The sequence below is a fragment of the Castor canadensis genome, chromosome 4, assembly GCF_047511655.1.
Source record: "Castor canadensis chromosome 4, mCasCan1.hap1v2, whole genome shotgun sequence".
Classification (NCBI taxonomy): Eukaryota; Metazoa; Chordata; class Mammalia; order Rodentia; family Castoridae; genus Castor; species Castor canadensis.
In genome coordinates this window covers 93,868,693-93,889,506 of record NC_133389.1, presented here as the reverse complement: position 1 = coordinate 93,889,506, position 20,814 = coordinate 93,868,693, and the positions used below count along the sequence as shown (strand labels likewise).

Below are 20,814 nucleotides of genomic sequence, written 5' to 3'. Positions count from 1 at the left end.
TTGGCTTCTAAACTGAAATGTTAAACACTGTTTCTAAAAACCTTTATATTTTTTTCATAAAGTATGGAAATAAAGTCTCTCTACAGAAACACCAGCCTCTAAAGAGGAAAAGTGCTTATGTGTGCTCATGTTTCTGAAAAGAAAATCAAATACAACCCAAAGAACATGAGCACTATGTGGCATAAAAGCAACTGTTTCACTTAGGGAGCCTTTATTTTGCTTGCTTTGGGTATGCTTCTCAATTTTGACTGGTGAGGTAGTCACACCATTATGAATGCAGAGAGAATACTTGAACAAGATATGCAGAAAATCTTCTGCAACTGTCTGGACAATGTGAAATGTTGTGGGCCAGTGTCAAGGGTTCTTGCCTTCATAGACCAGAGAACTGGCTCGTGAGGCAGCTGATTGACTCATGAGACAAGGCCAGTACACGAAGTAGGATTTATTAGAGAGAATGGAAGGCTACAGCTAGAACAGTGCAGCAGAGCCCAGAAACCGGTGGCTCCCTGCTCAGGTGAAGGCTGGGGCTTTTTATGGACGCTTTAACTCTGGATTAGGGTATAGGTTAGGTGGATTTGTGCACGGGCTCTCTTTGATTAGCTGGTTTGTTTGCCCCTTACTGGGGGGTGGGAGAACAACCTGAGTGCATTTTGTTTATCAGCCCCATGACAGATTTATGAGACCCTGTATCTCCTCCTCAGGGTGCAAGAATGCAGATTTATAACTCCTTCTCAGGGTGCAGGGCTCATAGTGCTCTCCATGGGGGATACTCACTCATCTGTCCTTTAGGTTCCCAGACCCAACACAACCAAGAACAGAACATTTTGTCAATGAAACCAGAACAGCCAGTAAGTTAAGCCTGCAGTGGGACCCTAGGAAATGTATTATGGGACCTGAGCACAAAGTACAGGAGAAGTACAAGAGCTTCATTTGCCAGGGATTAGAGTTCAGTGACTGATCTGGAATAGCAATCAAGGCACAGGGTAACGTAAAACTCTTCACTTTGGATGGCAAACATGTGGGGAGACCAATTCTCTGAAGTAATGATAGGCAGTTCCTCAATATATGGTGCTGACAGCTAGGCAACAAGAGAATATTAGATAAGCGTCTCCTAGCTACTCTTTCATGACAAGGACACTTAGACCTAGAGATTTTAAATGCATTGCTTTTGATTTCATGTAACTTATGCGGATGGTGAAAACTAAGAATTTATAACTTGAATTTCTCTTGGAATTATTCCTATAGTTTAGGTCAATTTCCTATGAAGAGTAACCCTATAGGGTGCTCATATTCTCCCCCAGCAAAACCTGTTATTAATATAATGCTTGGCCTCCATCAGATGAGCTCCAAGTGTTGCTCTCTTTATTTTGATAAGTTCTCTATATTAGCTCCTACGTGCACCTTGATGTAAAGAATCAATGTGCAGGCCAAATGCTCCTTTCTTCAGACAGCTCATAAGCATCTGGATAAATTTGCATTAGAAATTCCCATTAACTTTATATTAAAAGGTCAATTAACTGGGCCATGATAGAGATTGTTTTTTAATTACTTTTCCTTGTAAGGTTCTCGTCTTACCCAAGCATGAGTGACACTATCAAATCATAGTCTTGTTGCCTGTTGGTTGCCTAAAACATATGCAAAGTACATTAGAAATGACTGTCTTGGTAAAGTGAATTAATAGGAATTGTCTTTGGGTAATTCATCACTATTATAATCCTTCAGGCTTAGAGTATCAGTAAGTAATAACAGAATACTTTAGCTTAAATACTCTCTAATTCTTTATTCATCTTTGTTGGTTTCTCTTTTTGGTAAAAGTGATAATAAAGTAAAGTGATTTTAGGGATTAGTTCTTATTACATCTTCACAGTGTATTTTATGAAAAATGAACAAATAATAACATCATAACTAGCTATTCAATTTCACTAGAGGACTCTTGGTTTTCCATGTTAATATGGACCTCAGTTCAAGCCATTTGTGTGGCAGGGAACACTTGTACTTAACAGATTCAAGGAGTTATCACCCGGCACTAAGAGACAATTGGCAGTGACCATAATTAAGCCAGCACTCAGATGAAAGAACAATGTATAAATAAAAGCATAAATAGATAAATTTAACATATTTTGTATATTACTATATTAACTCACACTTCCAGATGGCAAGTAACTTAACAATAAAGCAACCACCAAGTCTTAAGATGAAGCTTCTTCTTTTATTTTTGTAGAAAGGACCAGCCTCTGCATTATGGGACAATAGTAATATACTGAGCACTTTGTAAACAATCCCTACACTGTTTTCACTCCTCTGCTGTGGGATAAGACTTATGTTCCCATTTCACTGATGAGCAAACTGAAGCTCATTTCTCAGTCAATGTTACACAGTTCATCAACTAGAAGTGCAATTAGAAGTGAGGTGCACATCAATCTGACTTTCCAGAGTTGACATTTTCCCCAAAAACAAAAGCACTATCTCTAAATAAGAGTAATGAAACCATGAAAGGCTTCTACAAAGAAGGTTGGGGAGTATTTTGAATGCTTAGAATGCAGTTTTAGAACTCAATCAGAAGGAGGGAATGATTTAAGCCAATGTAACTGAAATCATGTCCACTGTTCTCAGGAGACAAGCTATGGAATCAGTCTAGTGTCCATCGACAGATGAATGGACATGAAAATGTGGCAATATAGACACAATGGAGTATTATTCATCCATAAAGAAGAATGAAAGTATGTTATTTGCAAGAAAATGAATGGAACTGGAAATCATCATGGTAAGCAAGATAAACCAAACTCAAAAAGCCAAATATTGAAGTCATGTGGATTCTAGATCTAAAATGATGATGATAGTAACAACATAATAATAATACGGCATGAAAATAGAATGGGAACTGTCTAGAAAAGGGATTCAGTGAAAGGGAGTGAATAGAAGAGGTTAAAGGAATATAATAGAGGGGCTAAACTTATCCAAATATACTGTATGCATCTATGGAATTATGACAATGAAACCTTGTACTATTAATGTATGCTATTAAAAAAATGAAAAAGTGGTATCTATACACTGCAGAGTATTATTTAACCCATAAAAAAGGACAAAATTAATTATGTTTTCAGGAAAACAGATACACCAGACTCAGAAAGACAAATACCACATGTTTTGTGACATATGCACAAGCTAGATCTGAAGAAAAAAATGGACTTGAACGAAAATGTGGAACTACTCAGGAGGAACCAATTGGAGGTAAGAGAGGGCAAAGGGGAGAGAATATGACTGAAGTATATTGCATGTATGTATGAAAGGGTCAAAATGACACTGATTTAAAAATTACAAGGAAGATAAAAGATAAAAAAGAGGGGATGGGGGAAGAAGGATAAGAGAATAATAGAGGGTATAAATATGATCAAAGTGTATTATACACAAGTATGAAAATATCACCATGGAACTCCCCACATTATACATTTAATATATGCTAATAAAAATGTGGAAGAGAAAAATTATAAATTAACCACATCATTAATCATGTTTTACCCCACAGTGAAACTTTCTCAATGAAGGGAACTATGTATCAACTTTATATTCTAGTGAATGTTCCTAATCAGCCAGTAACTAGTCCATGGACCATACTTGAAATGGCATAAGCTTAAGAAACTTGTAAAATTTTCATTTTATGTAGATATTTAAATCATTTTGGATAAAGGAGCTTCTAATTTAGTTTTTTCCATTTATAAAAAGAGTAAGAAAATAACATCTCTTATCCACACTACAGATAGCAATAAAAGCTAATATCCTAAACCATATAAATCTATGGAGGCATTAATTTTATTGCTATTGTTAATAAACTGATCTTTTTCCAAAACCAAAAGAAAGTAGCTATCAAAAGAATGAACAAGCCAAATGCCAGTGGTTCACGTCTATAATCCTATCTACTTGGAAAGTTGAGCTCAGAAGGATCATAGCTCAAGGGCAGGCTAGGCAAATAGTTCATGCAGCCTCCACATCTCCAAAATAATCAGAACAAAATGGACAGGAGGTACAGCTCAAGCAGGAGAGTACCTCCTTTACAAATGTGAAGCATTTGTTCAAGCCCCAGTTACACACACACACACACAAATAAGAATGAACCACACTGGCTACCAAAAAATATGACATTTGCAGTGAAGTACAAATTTTTAAGTGTATTATTCATACCTGCACCTCCGCCTATGCTCAGAATCTTAATTTCTGATTTTGTGTCTCCAATCCTGAAAAAAAATTATATAGTTTTAGAAAAATCTGTTAGTTACTTTATAAAACCTCATTATCAAGTCTATTTTAAGAAAATAAGACAAAAACTACAATGAACAGAAACTAGGCCAACATGAAAATTCCTAATCAGTTCAGTGGCTATATTGCTTTCTTTAGAGTAACTTTAAAAATACAGGTTCTCCTCATTAACAATCTTGAACTGGGAGATTTACAAACAACACTATGAACACTTCAGAGATAGGAAATGACACTTACTAGGAGATTTCTTGGAGAACAAAGACAGAAAATCTAGACTTTTAAGTCTGTTGATATGATAAACTATTCATTATAGCAGGGGGAAAAAGATAACAGATGAATGGTAATTATAAATTTATTATGAGCTTATTCTTATGGATCAAGGTTCAAAATTGAGTAAGATACTACTTACTCACAAGTTGAAATTTCAGATAGCAAAACTCCAGTATTAGAAATAGAGTGGAATGGATGGACCAGGAGGTAAGTTGGTAGGATTTACTTGCAGATGGACATGAAGGAGTCAGGAGAAAGCATGAGTATACAGCAATTGCCTTGTTTCAAACTTGGATAAATGATTGGGCAAAGGGTGGTTCCAAAATGGAGGTCAGACAATGGAGTTTGACAGCAAGTTTACATTATCAGTATTTTTTTTTTTTAAGTCTGAACTCAGCAGATATTTGTACATGTAAGCTTTAAGCTGGGTGAAAGAGGGAACAGGGCCAATGGTATATTCTGGACAAGTATCCTAAGTTAATCATCAAAACTATAATCATCAAAACTAGGAGAGTACACTCCATCATCCAGCGATGTTTCCATTTTAGAAGATTTGTGGAATGATAATGCAACACCATCTTTTAAAAGTCACTAACTCATGAGGACAGAGAAGGAAAGTGATAGAGCTTGGAGAGGTGCTAGGATAGTGAGAGACAGAGATAGCTATCAAGAGTGCCAAAGGCAGCATAGCTCGTGATGAACAAATAAAAGATAAAAAGTTTCCTATGAGTTTGGCAAATATTTGAATGTCTTTGATAATGCAGGTTAGAAAGAAGGTTGAGGACAGAAGTCAGATGACAAGTCATTTAAAAGATGCCTCAACAAAGAGGGAGCAGATTTAGTGTTGAAACAGAATGAAAGAGTGAGAATGGAAGAGGTGGCAGGTAGCAAGGAAACAGGAACTGAAAGAGTGATGACTATTTATTTGGGTTGTGGCATGATAATCAAGCCTGTATTTTTGCTAAAGTGAATGATGCTGGGTTGAAGCCCAGTTCTGAAGGAAGATAGAAAGACTAGAATCAAAGACACCAACCAGTGAATGAATTGCCTCGTACTGTTCTCATTATCTTCCAACTTATAATCATGAGGCTTACTATACTCATCTCTATCTATCCATATACCATTTATTCATCCTTAAAAATGTTTCTATCTGAGGATGCCATTGGGAGGCTACGGAGCAGAGCATCCAGGCTGAAATCCCAGCTTATTGATATTACCTACAGTCAAGTTATTTGACTTCTCTCTGAAATAAGATAATAACACCACCCACATTACAGAATTGTTAATAATTTTATCTAAGTCATGGAGAAGTTGTATTAAATAATTTAATTCATCTAAACCTCTTAGAAATGTATTTGCACAGAGAAAGCACTCAACATTTGAGAGCAATTCGCCTGACTACAGCTATAAGTGATTTATGTGAATGAACTCTTTGAATACTCACACCTCCTGATTAGGTACTCTTATTACCCCACTTGATGTATTATAATGATAACAAATTACTATTGAACACTTACTATCTTTCAGGTAAGGAACTGAATGCTTTAAATGTAACAACAACAAAAACAAACTTTACTACTTAGAGGTATATTCTAAAACCACCCTATAGCCTTAACCCACCCTTCACCCTCAGATAGTAAACTGAAGAGCTACTCTTTGGACAAACTTTTTGTACTAATACCCTAGGATCTCCCAGCAACAAGCTTAATCCACATTCATTACCACCAGTAGATGAAGTGAAAGATAAAGTTGCAGAATACTGGAAATATACATAAAAAATAGAGAAGTAATCTAAGAAACCTGATGTTTGATCAGTATAATTTCTAAAGCCAGAAAATAGAGCACAATGATTTAATAACATCAAAGTTTCCCAGAATTGAAGTATCTGAATCTCAACTGAAATGGCTGATGGAATCCTTACAAAAAATGAATGAGAAAGACCTACCCACTATCTTAAAATTTCAGAATACTAGACATAAAGAGAGATTCTATAAACTTCAGAGTAAGCAAAGACAAACAAAAACAACCAAACAGCCATATGTCAAAAATGAGTTTGAGGCATGGATACAGGGAAAAAAGGGACCCTCATACACTGTTGGTGGGAATGTAAAGTAGTGCGACCTCTAAGGAAATCATTATGGAGGGTCATCAAAAAATAAAAAATAAATCTATCTTACGACCTTGGGCATATATCTCAAGAAGTATAAATTAACATATCACACAGATACTTAAATACCCATGTTCATCACAGCACTATTCATAATAGACAAGATGTGGAATTAGCCTAGGTGCCCAACAACCAATAAAAATGTGGTATATATACACAATGCAGTATTATTCAGCCATAAAGTAGAATGAAAATTATTTCACTGCAGGAAAACAAACAGAACTGCAAATCACCATGTTGAGCAAGATAAGCCAAGCTCAAAAAGACAAATGTTATATGTTTTCACTCATATGTAGAATCTAGACCTAAAATCATAACAATAGTAATAAAAATAATGGGATGTGAATATAATGGGGGCCTGTCAGGAGAATCATCAGGAGGAGAAGGAAGGAAGAAGGTATACTGGGGGATGCAGAACGTTGAAATATGTGACATACGTGTGTGTGTGTGTGTGTGTGTGTGTGTGTGTGTGTGTGTGTATGTGTACACACATACATATAAACTCACCAAATACTGTTTGAAATGGGGGGAAGAAGGGAGGAAGCTAAGGGAATATAATAGAAGGATGAACTTGTTCAAAGTAAACTGTATGCAGCTACAAAATTATCATAATGGAACTCCCTTGTACTATTAATATATGCTAATAAGAAAACACAATGGACTGAAGAAAACAAGAAAGTAAGGCATGAGACTCGCCATCAGGGAAGTAAATAATGGAAAGAAAAGAGAATTTCTAGAAAGTGAAATAAAATCCCTCATCAACTGCAGTTGAGTAGCAAATATTCCCACACTGGACAAAAAAGAATGGAGGGCTCCAAAAAAGATGTTTCCATAAGAAAAAATATACAGATTGCTTGATATGTTTGAATATATTGAGAAGAAATTATTCCTTTTTCTTGGACATCAACATAGTGATAGGCACATAGAAAACTAAGAAAAGAAACAAAAATCAGGACAATCAACTAGAGTTCCTAGTAAACTCTCAGAAACACACAAAACTGAAGGAAATTTAATTAGAGTATAGCTGTTGCTCAATTGTGAATAATACGTACTTAGCAAAAATAACATACACCATCCAATTATTTAACTAAAATTTTTGGCATCAATAATTGACATAATAGATGGGGAAGATACACGTTTATTTAACTATTTTAATATAGCCAAATTGAGAAATAGAAGAATAACATGCTATTTAGAATTATGGAAGAAAATGCAATAAGAAACAATTTAAAGATTTTGAAGGGTGAAAAATAATGGCTCTGTAAACAATAATCAGAGATGGAGTGTGTGGGCAAGGGACCACTATTTGTTGCTGTTTTTGCTGTTACAAACTTTTTAGAACCATTTGACTTTTTATAGTGTGAAAATGTCTTGCTTTAATCAAAATGGTACATGAAGTACGCTGAATCCATACCCCACTAACACCCAGGCTTGGGTACAATTAGCACAGTGACCACCCACTCAGAAAACCCTGCCCTTACATTACTATACAATGTGGTAACTTACGAGCAACTTCAAGCAAAAAATTCAGAGGTCCTTCAGCCAAGTATAATTTCAAATATGATTTTCAAGAAAAAAAATACTTTCTGAATGGATGACATTTTAATTTGGACATTAATTTGGATATAATTAATATATTACCACTATAATGTAAATTTAGTTATCATGTGGAAAATTCATCAGTCTTTCACAAATTTTACATGAAAAATTTCAGTTAGATTGGGTACACTTTGAAGGTGGGATGGGGTAATCCATCATTCATTATATTAGACCCATCCAAGATACCTCTGCAGATCAAGCTGTGTGACTGAAGAAAACCAAGGATCTGAGCTGGGCTGACTACAGAATGAATGCCTACTCTTAGGATTGGAAAAGAACAGAGAAATTAACTCACCACCTTTTATTTTAGAAATGAGCAAAAGACCCAAAGAAGTAAAGTGTACTTAGCTCCTAGGTAATAAGTTGTGTGTTTTTGCTATCTGCTTTGATTTTTTGCATCATTATCCTAATACACATTAATTATAATACATTATGTAATACTCTGATTTTTAGAAACTAACATTTAAAAAGTGAACCATATAAACAAGAGAAAGAATACCAAGGATGGGATGATGCTGTATACACCCAATAATGTCTGCTCTAGTCAGACAGATACTGCTGTGGCAAAGAATTCCAGGCCTACAATGGAGAAATTCACCAAAAGATAAAATACCAGGTTTCTTCGCTTTTTGCAAATTGGATCCACAGTCAGTCATTTCTTCCCAGTTTTCCATCATTATTTCCTGAAGCAGAGGGAGTTACAGCAATTCATCCCTAGATAGGTGATTTGATTATCTTTAGCATGTGGGATCTGTTACTCTCATAACGCTTATCAGCTCTGGCACAAATTGAACACATTAATCACAGAAAAAGAAAAAAAGTCTTCCAGAAGGATAGATACTACGAAGTTTCAATGATAATGGGAAAACGCTTTTTTTTTTTTAAATGCCAACATTGCTAATATTAACTGGAAAGGAAAAGACAATTTTGGGGAAGTGATAACTCTAATTCCAGATAAAGGAAAATGAATTTAAATGGATATTATGAGAACAGAGAGGCACCCACTCAATCATCAGGGGCAAATAGTATTCGGCAATTATTTACATTTTCTTCTAATAAAAAGAATAGTCGATTCCACGTGGGACTGTTTTGAAATGTAAAATTTGAAGACGGGCTGAAAAAAATCTGAGTTTAAAGATTTCTATCTTATCTGTTCCCAAATGCACGATGGAATGGTGCCTTCAAACGGTTAACACTTATCTCTGTGCGGCTGGAAATACAGCACAAATCAGAGCCGCTGAGCGCTAAAGCAAATGTGCGGCGAAGGCTGCGGGGCCCGGCAGGAGGGGCGGCGGGCGCGGAGGGGCGGCCCGCAGCTGCCGGCGCTGAGTCGCCCTCATCCCCGCACCCAGCCTGCCGCGCGGGGCTCAGCCTTTCATCACTGCGCACGCAGAGCCCAGGCTCGTCCCCGTGACAACAAACGCGCCTTTTTGTTACCTTGCTATTATGCCTGGCAGCTTCTGGTCCATGAATTCCTGCATGCACTGGTGTTCCGTGGAATGGCTGAGAAATCTCCTAAAGGATTCTACATATCTGCTGTGGTCAGAGAACAAGCTCCTCATGGAAGATGCCATATTGGGTTTTCTAAGGAAGATAGGGAGGGAAGCGACGTTTAACTTCCTCTCCTTCTCTTCCCAGTTCCCCCTTTCTCTCCCCACCCCCACCAGTTTCTGTCCAAAAAAAAAAAAAAAAAGAGCTAAGACTGCTTTGAATTTAACGTGTACCCAAAGTTGGTGTGCAGAGTTCAACTAAGTCAATATTTGTACAGGACTTTGTGCTGATACTTTTAATTCCTACGCAGTTGTTTATAGTACAAATAGAAGTCGCAAGGCAACCCAGTTGGGAAAGCCACGAAAGCAGACTGCATTCAAATAACTTCCTGTTTTGTCAGTGGCTAACACGAGTAAGTTCCAAGTTGGGAAAGTGGCTTTTTGCAGGCGACAAAACACAGAGCTAAACAGGACAGCTACAAGGCTACCCACCATTTTCAGAACCTTACAGCTGCTGAAATCTTTGACAAAAGATTGTCGCCTGCTTCTGTGCAAGAAACAGAAGTGGTTCAGCCTTGGCATTCCTGAGCGCTTGACCTTTACACCTGCAGCAGTTCTTCAAATGCTGATTAATTCCTTGGCACTCAGGAAGTTTCCTAAGATAAGGAAGAGCAAGAAGACTAGAAGGCAACAGGAAGCCTTCCATATTTCCTGCAAAAGGATTAATATTTGTGCTAATAATATTTTCTAACTCTCTTGCTACTTTGAAAACTTTCATCCTTGTGTTATGGTCCTTTAATATATTTTCCTCCATTCCCAGGTCGGTCCTTTTGTGATTGTTAACTCATAAAGATATGAATCCAGTCACAGCTCCTCTACCTGTTAGGTCGCCCAATTAGGCTTTCAGTTTTTTTAATGACTAAAAATATGTTTTAACAATTCCACTAGTGGCATGTTCTCTACTGTTAAACATTCAAAAACCTTTTCACTATTGGGTAGGTCTAAGTTACTAATAGCATCAATAAGTCCATTTATTCACTACTTACTGTGTGCCAGGAATTGTAATTCTTTTCAAATTTAATATAGGGTTTATTATTTGCAGTACCTCCATGAGCTTCCATACAATACCAATAAGGAAACTGAGTTTTTGAGAGGTTGAGTGCAAGGATGCTTAACGAGATGTAATAGGGCTACCATGTGATTCCAGGCTGTAAATATAAACCCTAAGACTAGTGGGTCCCACAAAACAAAACAAAAAAAAAACCTTAATATCCAGCCAAAAGCTATCTCCCTAAAGCTTCTAAATAGTACTTCTAGTCTGGGTTGCCCAAACTAAGCAGAAAGTGACTCTTAGGACAACCTCACTCCCCAAGATGTCTCTTATACAGCTCCTAATTATTTCTTTTATTATATCTTTATATAATTCATCATTCTGGTCTCCTCCTTTGGAAAGATTTAATTTGGCTGGGTTCCTTTAAAAAATAAAAATAGGGTGTTTGGAGAGAAAAACATGTCAAATGCTGCCTAACCAGTGGAAGCTTTGTTTCTCAATGTTCTGCCCAACCCAAGTTCTTTAAGATTTTTAGCAGATGCTCTGCATAAAATGGGCTGCATGGCCAAATAATTTAGAATAGGCTATATTCAGTATCTTCCTCTGGGTCTTCATAGTACACATTAGTACATTAAAAGTTCATGTAATCTTTGTCACATTCCCTCTTCATATATTGATATTCTATATTCCATAGCATTTCTCTGATTAGTCTTGCAGTCCCTACAAAAACAAAAACTTAAAAAGAGGCAAGTTTGATGCTTTCATCATGACTTGCATTTGATTAATGTTGGTTTCAGCAACCACAACTTCTCTTTAATGTTTTACATAGAATTTGTTTCATAATCCATAAACTACCTGGAATTTTCCTGGGGTTTAAAACTTTTAGTTGGCTGTTTGGAAATACCACATCTGGAAATTTATCCTTTCCCTCCTTATAGAAAATTGAGCCAACAACCTAGCACATTTGTCATGTGCCATAATTTCTCAAAGGTTACTGGTAACAACATCATTATTGCTTTTACAATTTTTTTCAGCACATTGGTATATAATTTTTCCAGACCTTAAAATTGAGAATTTTCAAAATTCCTATTTATTTTCTCATCTACTTGGCTGTACTTCTTGGTAGAAAAATTTTTGCACATGTCTTTTGATAGGTATATGAACTCATTTCTGCTATCATGTGTGAAATTATTATGTCACAGGGTAAGTAAATGTCTAGCTTTAGAAAGAATTGTTAAAGTTTTGCAATCCTTCACAAATACCAACAAGATTTAAGAGTGTTAGTTGCTCTATATCCTTGCAAATTATTTGTATTGTCAGTCACTTTTGCTTTACCTTTTTATAGGGAATAGAGCAGTGCCTATAGTTTTAGTCAATAAAAACTAATTAATTGAAATTTTGTACCTTTAGCTACTGGTACAATGGAGCTGACTTAGAATTTCAGGAGTTTTGTGTATGATTGAAATCATATTAGTAGTTTGAAATCATCCATGGTAGGATTATTTGCACCATGGAAATTGGCATATTCTGTGGATCAAGATTCTTTTTATCATCCTGGAGAGCAGATTATTAAATAATTATCAGTATCTCACTTAGCTCTGTGAGTATTGCAAACTTGCTGTGGTAAATTTGAACACTTTTAAACTATCTGAGTTTTGATAATGCAATAGAGGTCTGCTTTGTCAAGCTTCTAGCACAAACTTCCTGAAGAGTGAGACTAATTACCATGTATGCCGCAGTAGGAAAGGAATCATCTTTGATAGTATCTCTTAATCGGCTGTACCTTTACAATGATCTAGAGACAAATCTAGGCATGGCTTCTAGGTTTGCCAGTTACTATTAGGTGCTCAAACTGCTTTCCTGAAAAGCACTTTCTTGGGCACACAAATTTACTAAAAACAGGAGAAACTTCACATCCTTGCCTCCATTTAGTATCTGCCCTTGCTCTAAACCATTCTTTGTAGTCACTTTGCAATCACCTTGGATTCCAGAAAAGACAAAACTGGTAAGATCTTTACAACAAGGTACTGAAAACTTCCCGTAAGGAACAGTGCAATGTGCAGGACAGACCACCCTCTAAAGGATGACAATTACCTATAATGATAAGGCTGCACCCTAGATCAGAAGTAATCATCTCATGGGAACCAGATTGCTTCCCTCAAGTGATGACAGCAGTAACGTCTTCTCTAGAACCCCTCTGGAAACAACTGGACTGAGATAATGGTCAAGCAGAACACACCTGTGACTGGGGCTGTTTAAGTATGCCTACCTTTGTCGCCTGCCCCAAGTTCTTTTGTCTGCTTAGACCTATAGTTCATGTCTGTACCCTGAAGAATGCTAAAGATAAGCTGAGTGCTTACTCTGCCTCTTCCCATGGCATGTTCCCAGCTGTGTAATTAATCTTTCTGTCTTCATCATGACTCTTTATTTGGCATTTAAGGGTGGGTGGATGGACCTGGCATATGGAATCTCAGGAGTTTGGGCCTTGGGTCCAAAATTCTGGTTTCATGACTAGGATGGCATTGAGCATGTTACTATGTTCCTTGAGCCTTATTTTGTTACCTGTGAAATAGGTATAATAATACCTTCCTCATAATAATGTTAGGATTAAATGAAATAAAGTATAACAAACATTCAGCATAGTATCTGTCACATAGTAATCTCTGGCATGAGCACATAATAAACCTTCAGTTCCTTTATAGAATGAGACAATAATGATATTAATCAGGACTAAATTCAAATGGCAGAATCTATGTCAGGTAGTCAGAGGAAATTTTTAATACTGAGAATTCATTATTATAAGTGCTAATGTTAGGGTCCGAGAATCCTATTCCTCCGAGAGACAGAGAGTCACGCGTGAATGCAATCAACAAAGCAGAGTTTATTGAGCTGGCAAGCCAGGGTCAAGCTCCCACACAGACACACAGGTCCGATTGGGCAGCCAAGACCCCGAGCCTCTTTAGGGAAGATCTTATATAGGCCCCTACCGGCCGTTACAGCAAAAGCCCGCACAGTACATAGCCAATGAGTTTGTAACACCACATACATTTCCAGCCTATCCATTTAAGAGTACATTACTTCTTAGCCTATAGATTCAAGGGTCAGTATTCGCGCACACGGTGATATTTAGCAAGTAGGCAGGGCACATCTTGCGCGTACTTCTAGTCGTCTTTTGCAATCTGCTCACATTCCTCACATTCCTCACATTCCACCTGCCCCCATCCTGTTTTTCTTATCCTGCACGGGGCATCCTGTGCTGGCTTTACTGGTTTCTGCTATGGGGATCTGCTGGGGCAAAGGGCACATCCTTTCATTCCCCCCCCTTTTTTTGGGGGGGGGCTATATTGAGGAATCATTCTCAAGGGGATAAAGAGCCTGGTATTGTTGGCGGAGGACCAGAAGTTGGACAGTGTTAATTCGGTTTTTGATGAAAGTCACAAGTCGGTTTAGAATACAAGGTCCTATGGTGACCAGTAACAGGAGGATTACTATCGGCCCTGCTAGTGCAGACAGGAGGGTAGCTAACCAAGGGGACTGGCTGAACCAAGATTCGAACCAGCCTTCCCTGGCCTCTCTTTCCCTTTTTCGTTACTCTAGGCCTTCCCGAAGTTTGGACATAGAGTCTCGAACAACCCCGGTGTGGTCGGCGTAAAAGCAACATTCCTCCCCTAGAGCCGCACAGAGGCCACCATTCTTAAAGAACAGTAGGTCCAGTCCCCTCCGGTTCTAGAGGACTACCTCGAATAGGGAAGTTAGGGATTTTTCAAGGTGGCTAATGGATTTTTCAATACAGTCTAGGTCCCCATCGATGGCCGCCCTGAGTGAGGTGAGGCTGGAGTGCTGAGTGGCCAGAGAGACTATGCTGGTACCTGCCCCTGCCAGGCCTATTCCAAATAGGGTAGCGATGGTTAGGGTGGTAATGGGCTCCCTTTTTGCCCGGGGGCGGTCGGACCAGTAAAGAATGGGATATTCAGCTGAATGGTAGAGGATTCTAGGCACCACTATCACCATCAGGCAGAATTCCCGGGAGGCATTAAAGACCGATCCAGCCAAGTAGGGGGTCAGCCCGTTCAGCGAGCATGCCCACTAGGCACCTCTGGCCAGGGTTATCCAATGGGAGGCATTCCAGTTTGGGTGCTCAATTATAGTAGCACACAATTTTTTATTTCCTTTTGGGACCTGCCCTACACAAGTCCCTTGGCCACTGACCTGAGCCATGGTCAGGCCGGCGGGTCGGGCCTCCCAACCCATTGGAGTAGTGGTGTTAACTACAAAAGAGGAATTGATTCCAATAGCCTCGTAGAAAGGGGGCAAAGGGCTGTAGCAAAGCCAGCAAGCCTCAGTTAGATTAGGGGCTGTCCTATTCAAGGTCTCAAATGTAGCAAACAGCAAGGTCTCCAGGAGGCTAGGTGGTACAGTGAAGGGAACGGTGGTTGTGGGTTCTGGGGGTGTCACTTTGGGACTCTGAGAGTCATTGGGAGTGGTGTTATGGGGCATCCGGGGAGTTGTGCGTGGAACCAATTTTGCCTCAGACAACTCTGGCTTTAACACAGGATTAGGCCTTAACACGAGATTAGGTCCTATTGTTAGAGTAGAGACTGGTTGTCGCACACTCCGCAAGGTAAAAAGGGCTCCTGGATGATTTGTTTTGTAGAGTCTGACTCCCCAGGATTTACCCAATTCCCAATTTGTCACCTTTTTTCCTAAATCAGTGAAATTTATCATAATGGGATTACAATTGGGGGGAGTTGGGCATCCCTTATTTATAGGTCTAGGTTGGTGGTATGTAATACCAGATTGAGAGACTCTACTTAACTGAATAAGGTCCCCCTGTTTGGGGGGTGGCCACCATATGTCCCCTGAGCTCTCACAACCCCATGACTTACAATAATAGTCTGCGATTCCTCCACATTTTTTTCTGTGGTTGGGTTGGGGAGCGGGGCAGACATAGAAGTAACTTTGGCACAAATCCCATTGTCCCCTGCCAGTGAATAAGGCCCTTAAGTCAAAGTATAATTCTGGGAACCAGGTGCTGGGAGGGGTCACCTTGGAGGTCTGGTTAAGAATGTCTCCTGTGGATACATCCACAATCATCCAGGTCAGGTTAAAAGGTTGATGTGGATTTGTATGCCCCAAGCAAGTGGTGGACAGGGTTAGAAAAAGGAATAAGGTTACCGAGGTCCAGTTTGCTGAAGTTTGAGTTTGAAGGAATTGTCCTTGTGGTGGGACACCTTTCTTGTTGGCAGGAAGTCTTCCTTCACAGCTACCGGGTCCGCTGGTCTGATGTGGGTGTAGTGGACCCAGGTGATGATCCCATTCTAGGAGGGCTGCGGAGCATCTGGGGTGTTTTCATTTTCTGGAGCATCCCGTATCAGCCGGCGCTTGAGTGGATTTGTGGGATGCTGTCGTGCAGTCCAATTTCCCTGCTCCTCCTGAGGACATGCCCGTCTCACATGGGAGTGGTGTACCCATGGTGCAATTCCATCGACCTTGAGGGTGGTGGGGGTAGTAAGCAGTACAACATAAGGTCCTTTCCATCTAGGCTCTAGGGTTTTGGACTTATGCCTTTTAACCCATACCATGTCACCCGGTACTATGCCATGTTCCGGAGTTGGGACCCTCTCAGTAGTATGGTACACTTGAATTAAGGGCCATATTTGTTGTTGCACCTTAGCTAGAGCCTGTAGCATAGTCAGGTAATTTGGGGCCAGATCACCTAGTCCCGGGCTTAAGGTCCTTTGAATGATGGGGGGTGGAGCCCCATACAGGATCTCAAAGGGGGTTAGCCCATGGACATAAGGGGAGTTCCGGACTCGGAAGATGGCCAAGGGAAGGAGTGTCACCCAATCACTGCCAGTCTCCAGGGCCAATTTGGCTAAAGTCTCCTTTAGTGTCTTATTCATCCTTTTTACTTGCCCTGAGCTCTGGGGGTTATATTCACAATGTAGTTTCCAATTGGCCCCCATAGCCTGGGCTAGTCCCTGCAGGACTTTACTAACAAAAGCTGGACCATTATCTGACCCAATTGCCTCAGGCACCCCGTACCTGGGTATGATTTCCTCTAGTAAGGCTTTTGCCACTACCTGACTCGTCTCCCTCTTTGTAGGAAATACCTCCACCCAGCCCGAAAAGGTACCTATGAACACTAGCAAATATTTGTACCCAAACTTCCCTGGTTTTACCTCAGTAAAATCCACTTCCCAGCTTCTTCCCGGGGCCCTCCCCCATTCCCGAATACCTGTGTGGTGCCCCTCTCTTCGTCCTGGTTTCATAGCCGTACAGCTAGCACAATCCTCCACAATTTGACGGACGGCCGCGGTCTGGTTCGGAAATCGGAGTTGTGCAGATGTCAGCAAGTCTAGCAACTTTCTCTGCCCCAAGTGGGTGGACTTATGTAAGTTAGCTAACAGGAATCGGCCGAGTTTCTCGGGCAGGATTAGCTTGCCTTCCAAGTCACTTCTCCATTCATCCTCCCTTTTTCTAGTGAGGGAGTGGGCTCTCATCCAAGTGAAATCCTCTGAGGAGTACTCTGGTCGGGGAGGTAGCGAAAGGAGCTCGGGGACAGGCACATCTATAGCCGCGACCATGGAGGGACTCACCATTGCTGCTCTCCTAGCTTCTTGATCTGCCCTGTTGTTACCAACAGCTTCCGGAGTCTTGGCAGACTGATGGCCTGGGACATACATCACTGCCACTGCCTTCGGTTTTTCCACTGCTATTAATAGACTCTGGACTTCGGCCAGGTTTTTTAAGCCTTTCCCTTCTGCTGTGCGAAATCCCCTTTTGCGATAGATGGCTCCGTGGACATGGATGGTACCGAAAGCATAGCGGCTATCGGTGTAGATATTGACTCGTTTTCCTTCTGCCCTTTCCAGGGCCTCGGCCAAGGCAATTAATTCTGCCTTTTGGGCTGAGGTTCCGGGTGGGAGGGCGCTGCTCCATACCGTGTTTCCTTCTTGGTCAACCACTGCTGCCCCTGCCCTTCGGACTCCATTTTGGACAAAACTGCTTCCATCAGTGTACCAGTTTAATTTACAGCCAGACAGTGGGGTGTCCTTTAGGTCAACCTGTACCTGGGTAACTTCGGAGAGGAACTCCTTACAGTCATGGACAGGTGTCTGTAGTTCCGGGTTGGGCAACAGGGTGGCAGGGTTCAGAGTTACGGGATCTGTGAAGGTGATCTGAGGGGAATCCAGCAAGAGCCCCTGGTAGTGGGTGAGCCTGGCATTCGTCATCCATTTCTCAGGGGGTTGTTTAAGGACTCCCTCCACTGGGTGAGGGGCCATGACCCAGAGGGCCTGTCCAAAGGTTAATTTGTCTGCTTCTCTCACTAACATGGCAACGGCCGCTATGATGCGGAGGCAGGGGGGCCATCCTGATGCTACTGCGTCTAATTTCTTGGAAAGATATGCCACGGGTCTCTTCCAGGGACCTAACTGTTGGGTCAGGACTCCTTTGGCTACCCCCTTTTTTTCATCCACAAACAGAGTGAACAATTTTGTGGGGTCTGGTAGGGTCAAGGCAGGGGCCTGGAGAAGGGCGGCCTTTAGCTGGTCAAAGGCCCGCTGTTGTTCCTCTCCCCACCTCCAATCCGGAGCCTCTTTGGTGGCCTCATATAGGGGTCTGGCTATCTCCGCAAATCCCGGAACCCAGAGTCTACAGAACCCTGTGGAGCCCAGGAACTCTCTCACTCCCCTAGTGGATGTGGGGGGTGGAATAGTCAAAATAGTCTGTTTCATGGCATCAGTCAGCCATCTTGCCCCATCTGCGATCCGATAACCCAGATATGTCACTGACCTTTCACAGACGTGGGTCTTCTTGGCACTCGCCTGATATCCCAGCTCACCTAACTCCGTTAACATGTGTTCAGTAGCCTCGCTGCACTCCTCTCGGGTTTCTGCCACTAACAGTAAGTCATCAACATACTGTAGTAGAGTGACTCGCGGGTTACTCTGGTGAAAGGGCTCCAGGTCCTGGCTCAGGGCCTCGTTAAACAGGGTGGGAGAATTTTTAAATCCTTGTGGCAGTCTGGTCCAAGTGAGCTGTCCGGTCCAGCCCCCATCCTCTTGCCATTCGAATGCAAATAGCGGCTGGCTGATTTCTGACAATGGAATGCTGAAGAAAGCATGTTTCAAATCAAGGGTTGTATACCATACTTGTGAGGGCGGTAGGTGACTGAGCAAGGTATAGGGATTCGGTACAGTGGGATGAATGTCCTCCGCCTGCTCATTTACCTTTCGCAGGTCTTGCACAGGCCTATAGTCCCCGCTTCCCGGCTTTTGGACGGGGAGCAGAAGAGTATTCCAGGTGGACCGACAAGGCCGCAGTACTCCTTCCTTTATTAGTCTGAGGATATGAGGGGCTATGCCTCTTCAAGCCTCTTTGGGCTTCTTCCCTGAATGGGAAGAGCGGAAGCCTTCAATTGTATAACTACGGGAGGGAGGTGTTTGGTAAGGCCAATTCCCACAGCCTCTGCCCAGGCTGTGGGAAACCTTTTTAGCCATTGGGCTATGTCCCCTCCTGGCTCCTGTCAGCTCTCAAACAGTCGATATTCATCAGCCAATGATAGGGACAGGACGTGTATCAGGCTCCCCTCCTGATCAGTCACAATTATTTCATCTGGTTCAAAATAGATACGAGCCCCTACTTTGGTGAGCAGGTCTCATCCGAGCAAGGGAGCAGGGCTCTCAGGGATGACCAGGAAGGAGTGTGTGACCTGGTGTTTTCCTAAGTCTACCTTTCTTTTGGTAGTCCATGAGCATAACTGTGTACCTGTGGCCCCCTGAATGACACTTGTTCGTTCCTTGTTCAAAGGTCTACATGCCTTGTTTAAGACTGAATACTGGGCACCGGTATCCACCATGAACCCCATCGGCTTCCCCTCTGCACATACAGTTACCCAAGACTCGGGGAGGGGGTCCGAGCCCCGTCTCCCTCAGTCCTCTTCTCCAGCTAGAAGGACTCTGGCCTGCTCCACTGCTCATTCCCTTTCCCTGTTACCTCCCAGTCTCCTGCCAAACCCTCTTCTTCCCTTGAACTTAGGGCACTCTCTCTTCCAATGCCCAGTCTCCTTACAGTAAAAACAGTGTTCCTTATCCGGGGTCCTGGCGTGGCCCCCTTCCCTGGGTTGGTCCCAGACACCACTAGGAAAATACGGGCCATTTCTCTTTGTTGCTTTTGGTTCTCCTTAGCCTGGAACTCCCTGTCCTCCTTTCTCAATTTCTCCTGGGCCTCCCTCTCTTCCTTTCTCCGCCTTTCCTCCCTTTCTTCTGGAGTTTCCCTTGCGGTAAAGACCTTCTCTGCTATCTGTAACATTTCCCTAATGGTTATCTCCCCTAAGTTTTCCTGTTTATTGAGTTTTCTCCTAATGTCTGGAGCTGCCTGATTAATGAATGAGAATACCACAGCAGACCAGTGGATCTCTGCCTCGGGGTCAATAGGGGTGTACTGACGGTATGCCTCATAGAGGCGCTCTAAGAAACCAGCTGGGCTTTCATTTTCCCCTTGGACAACTGCCTTTACCTTTGCAAACTTGGTGGGCCTCCTAGCGGCCGCTTGGAGACCTGCCATAAGAGTCTGGCGGTAGATTCAGAGACGCTCCCTACCTTCTGCGGTCCCGAAATCCCAATCAGGGCGGCATAGGGGGAAGGCCTCGTCTATGGCTGGTTGGAGGGTTGTGGGTCTCCTGTTGTCCCCCAAGACATTCTTTCTAGCTTCGTGGAGGATGCGCTCCCGCTCCTCCGTCGTAAAAAGAGTATTGAGCAGCTGGTGACAGTCGACCCATGTGGGGCGGTGTGTATGCATGACGGACTCCAGGAGATCTATGAGACACGTAGGGTCTTCTGAAAAGGGTGGGTTCTGCGTTCTCTAGTTATATAGATCACTGGAGGAGAAAGGCCAGTACTGAAACTGTTGCCCCCCTCCCAGTCCTCCTTGGCCTACCGTCCAGACTGGAAATGTGGGGACAGTTTCCTCCCCATGTG

At 41.7% G+C, this 20,814-nt stretch overlaps 1 protein-coding gene across 2 annotated transcripts in view; it reads right to left on the bottom strand.

Annotated features, from left to right (window-relative positions):
- The window catches only part of Hnmt (histamine N-methyltransferase), a 44,524-nt gene extending 34,231 nt beyond the window's left edge, over positions 1-10,293 (bottom strand). The window contains exons 1-3 of one of the 2 annotated variants that reach the window (XM_074070652.1): positions 10,273-10,293; positions 9,728-9,874; positions 4,180-4,232 (exon numbers count right to left, since the gene is read on the bottom strand). In XM_074070652.1, the coding sequence (XP_073926753.1) occupies positions 4,180-4,232; positions 9,728-9,864 (190 nt within the window). In that variant the 5' untranslated portion in view covers positions 9,865-9,874; positions 10,273-10,293. Of the gene's footprint in view, positions 1-4,179; positions 4,233-9,727; positions 9,875-10,014; positions 10,126-10,272 lie in introns of those variants that run through there. The other variant, XM_074070651.1, reaches the window with a different exon arrangement.
- Positions 10,294-20,814: the final 10,521 nt, after the last annotated feature.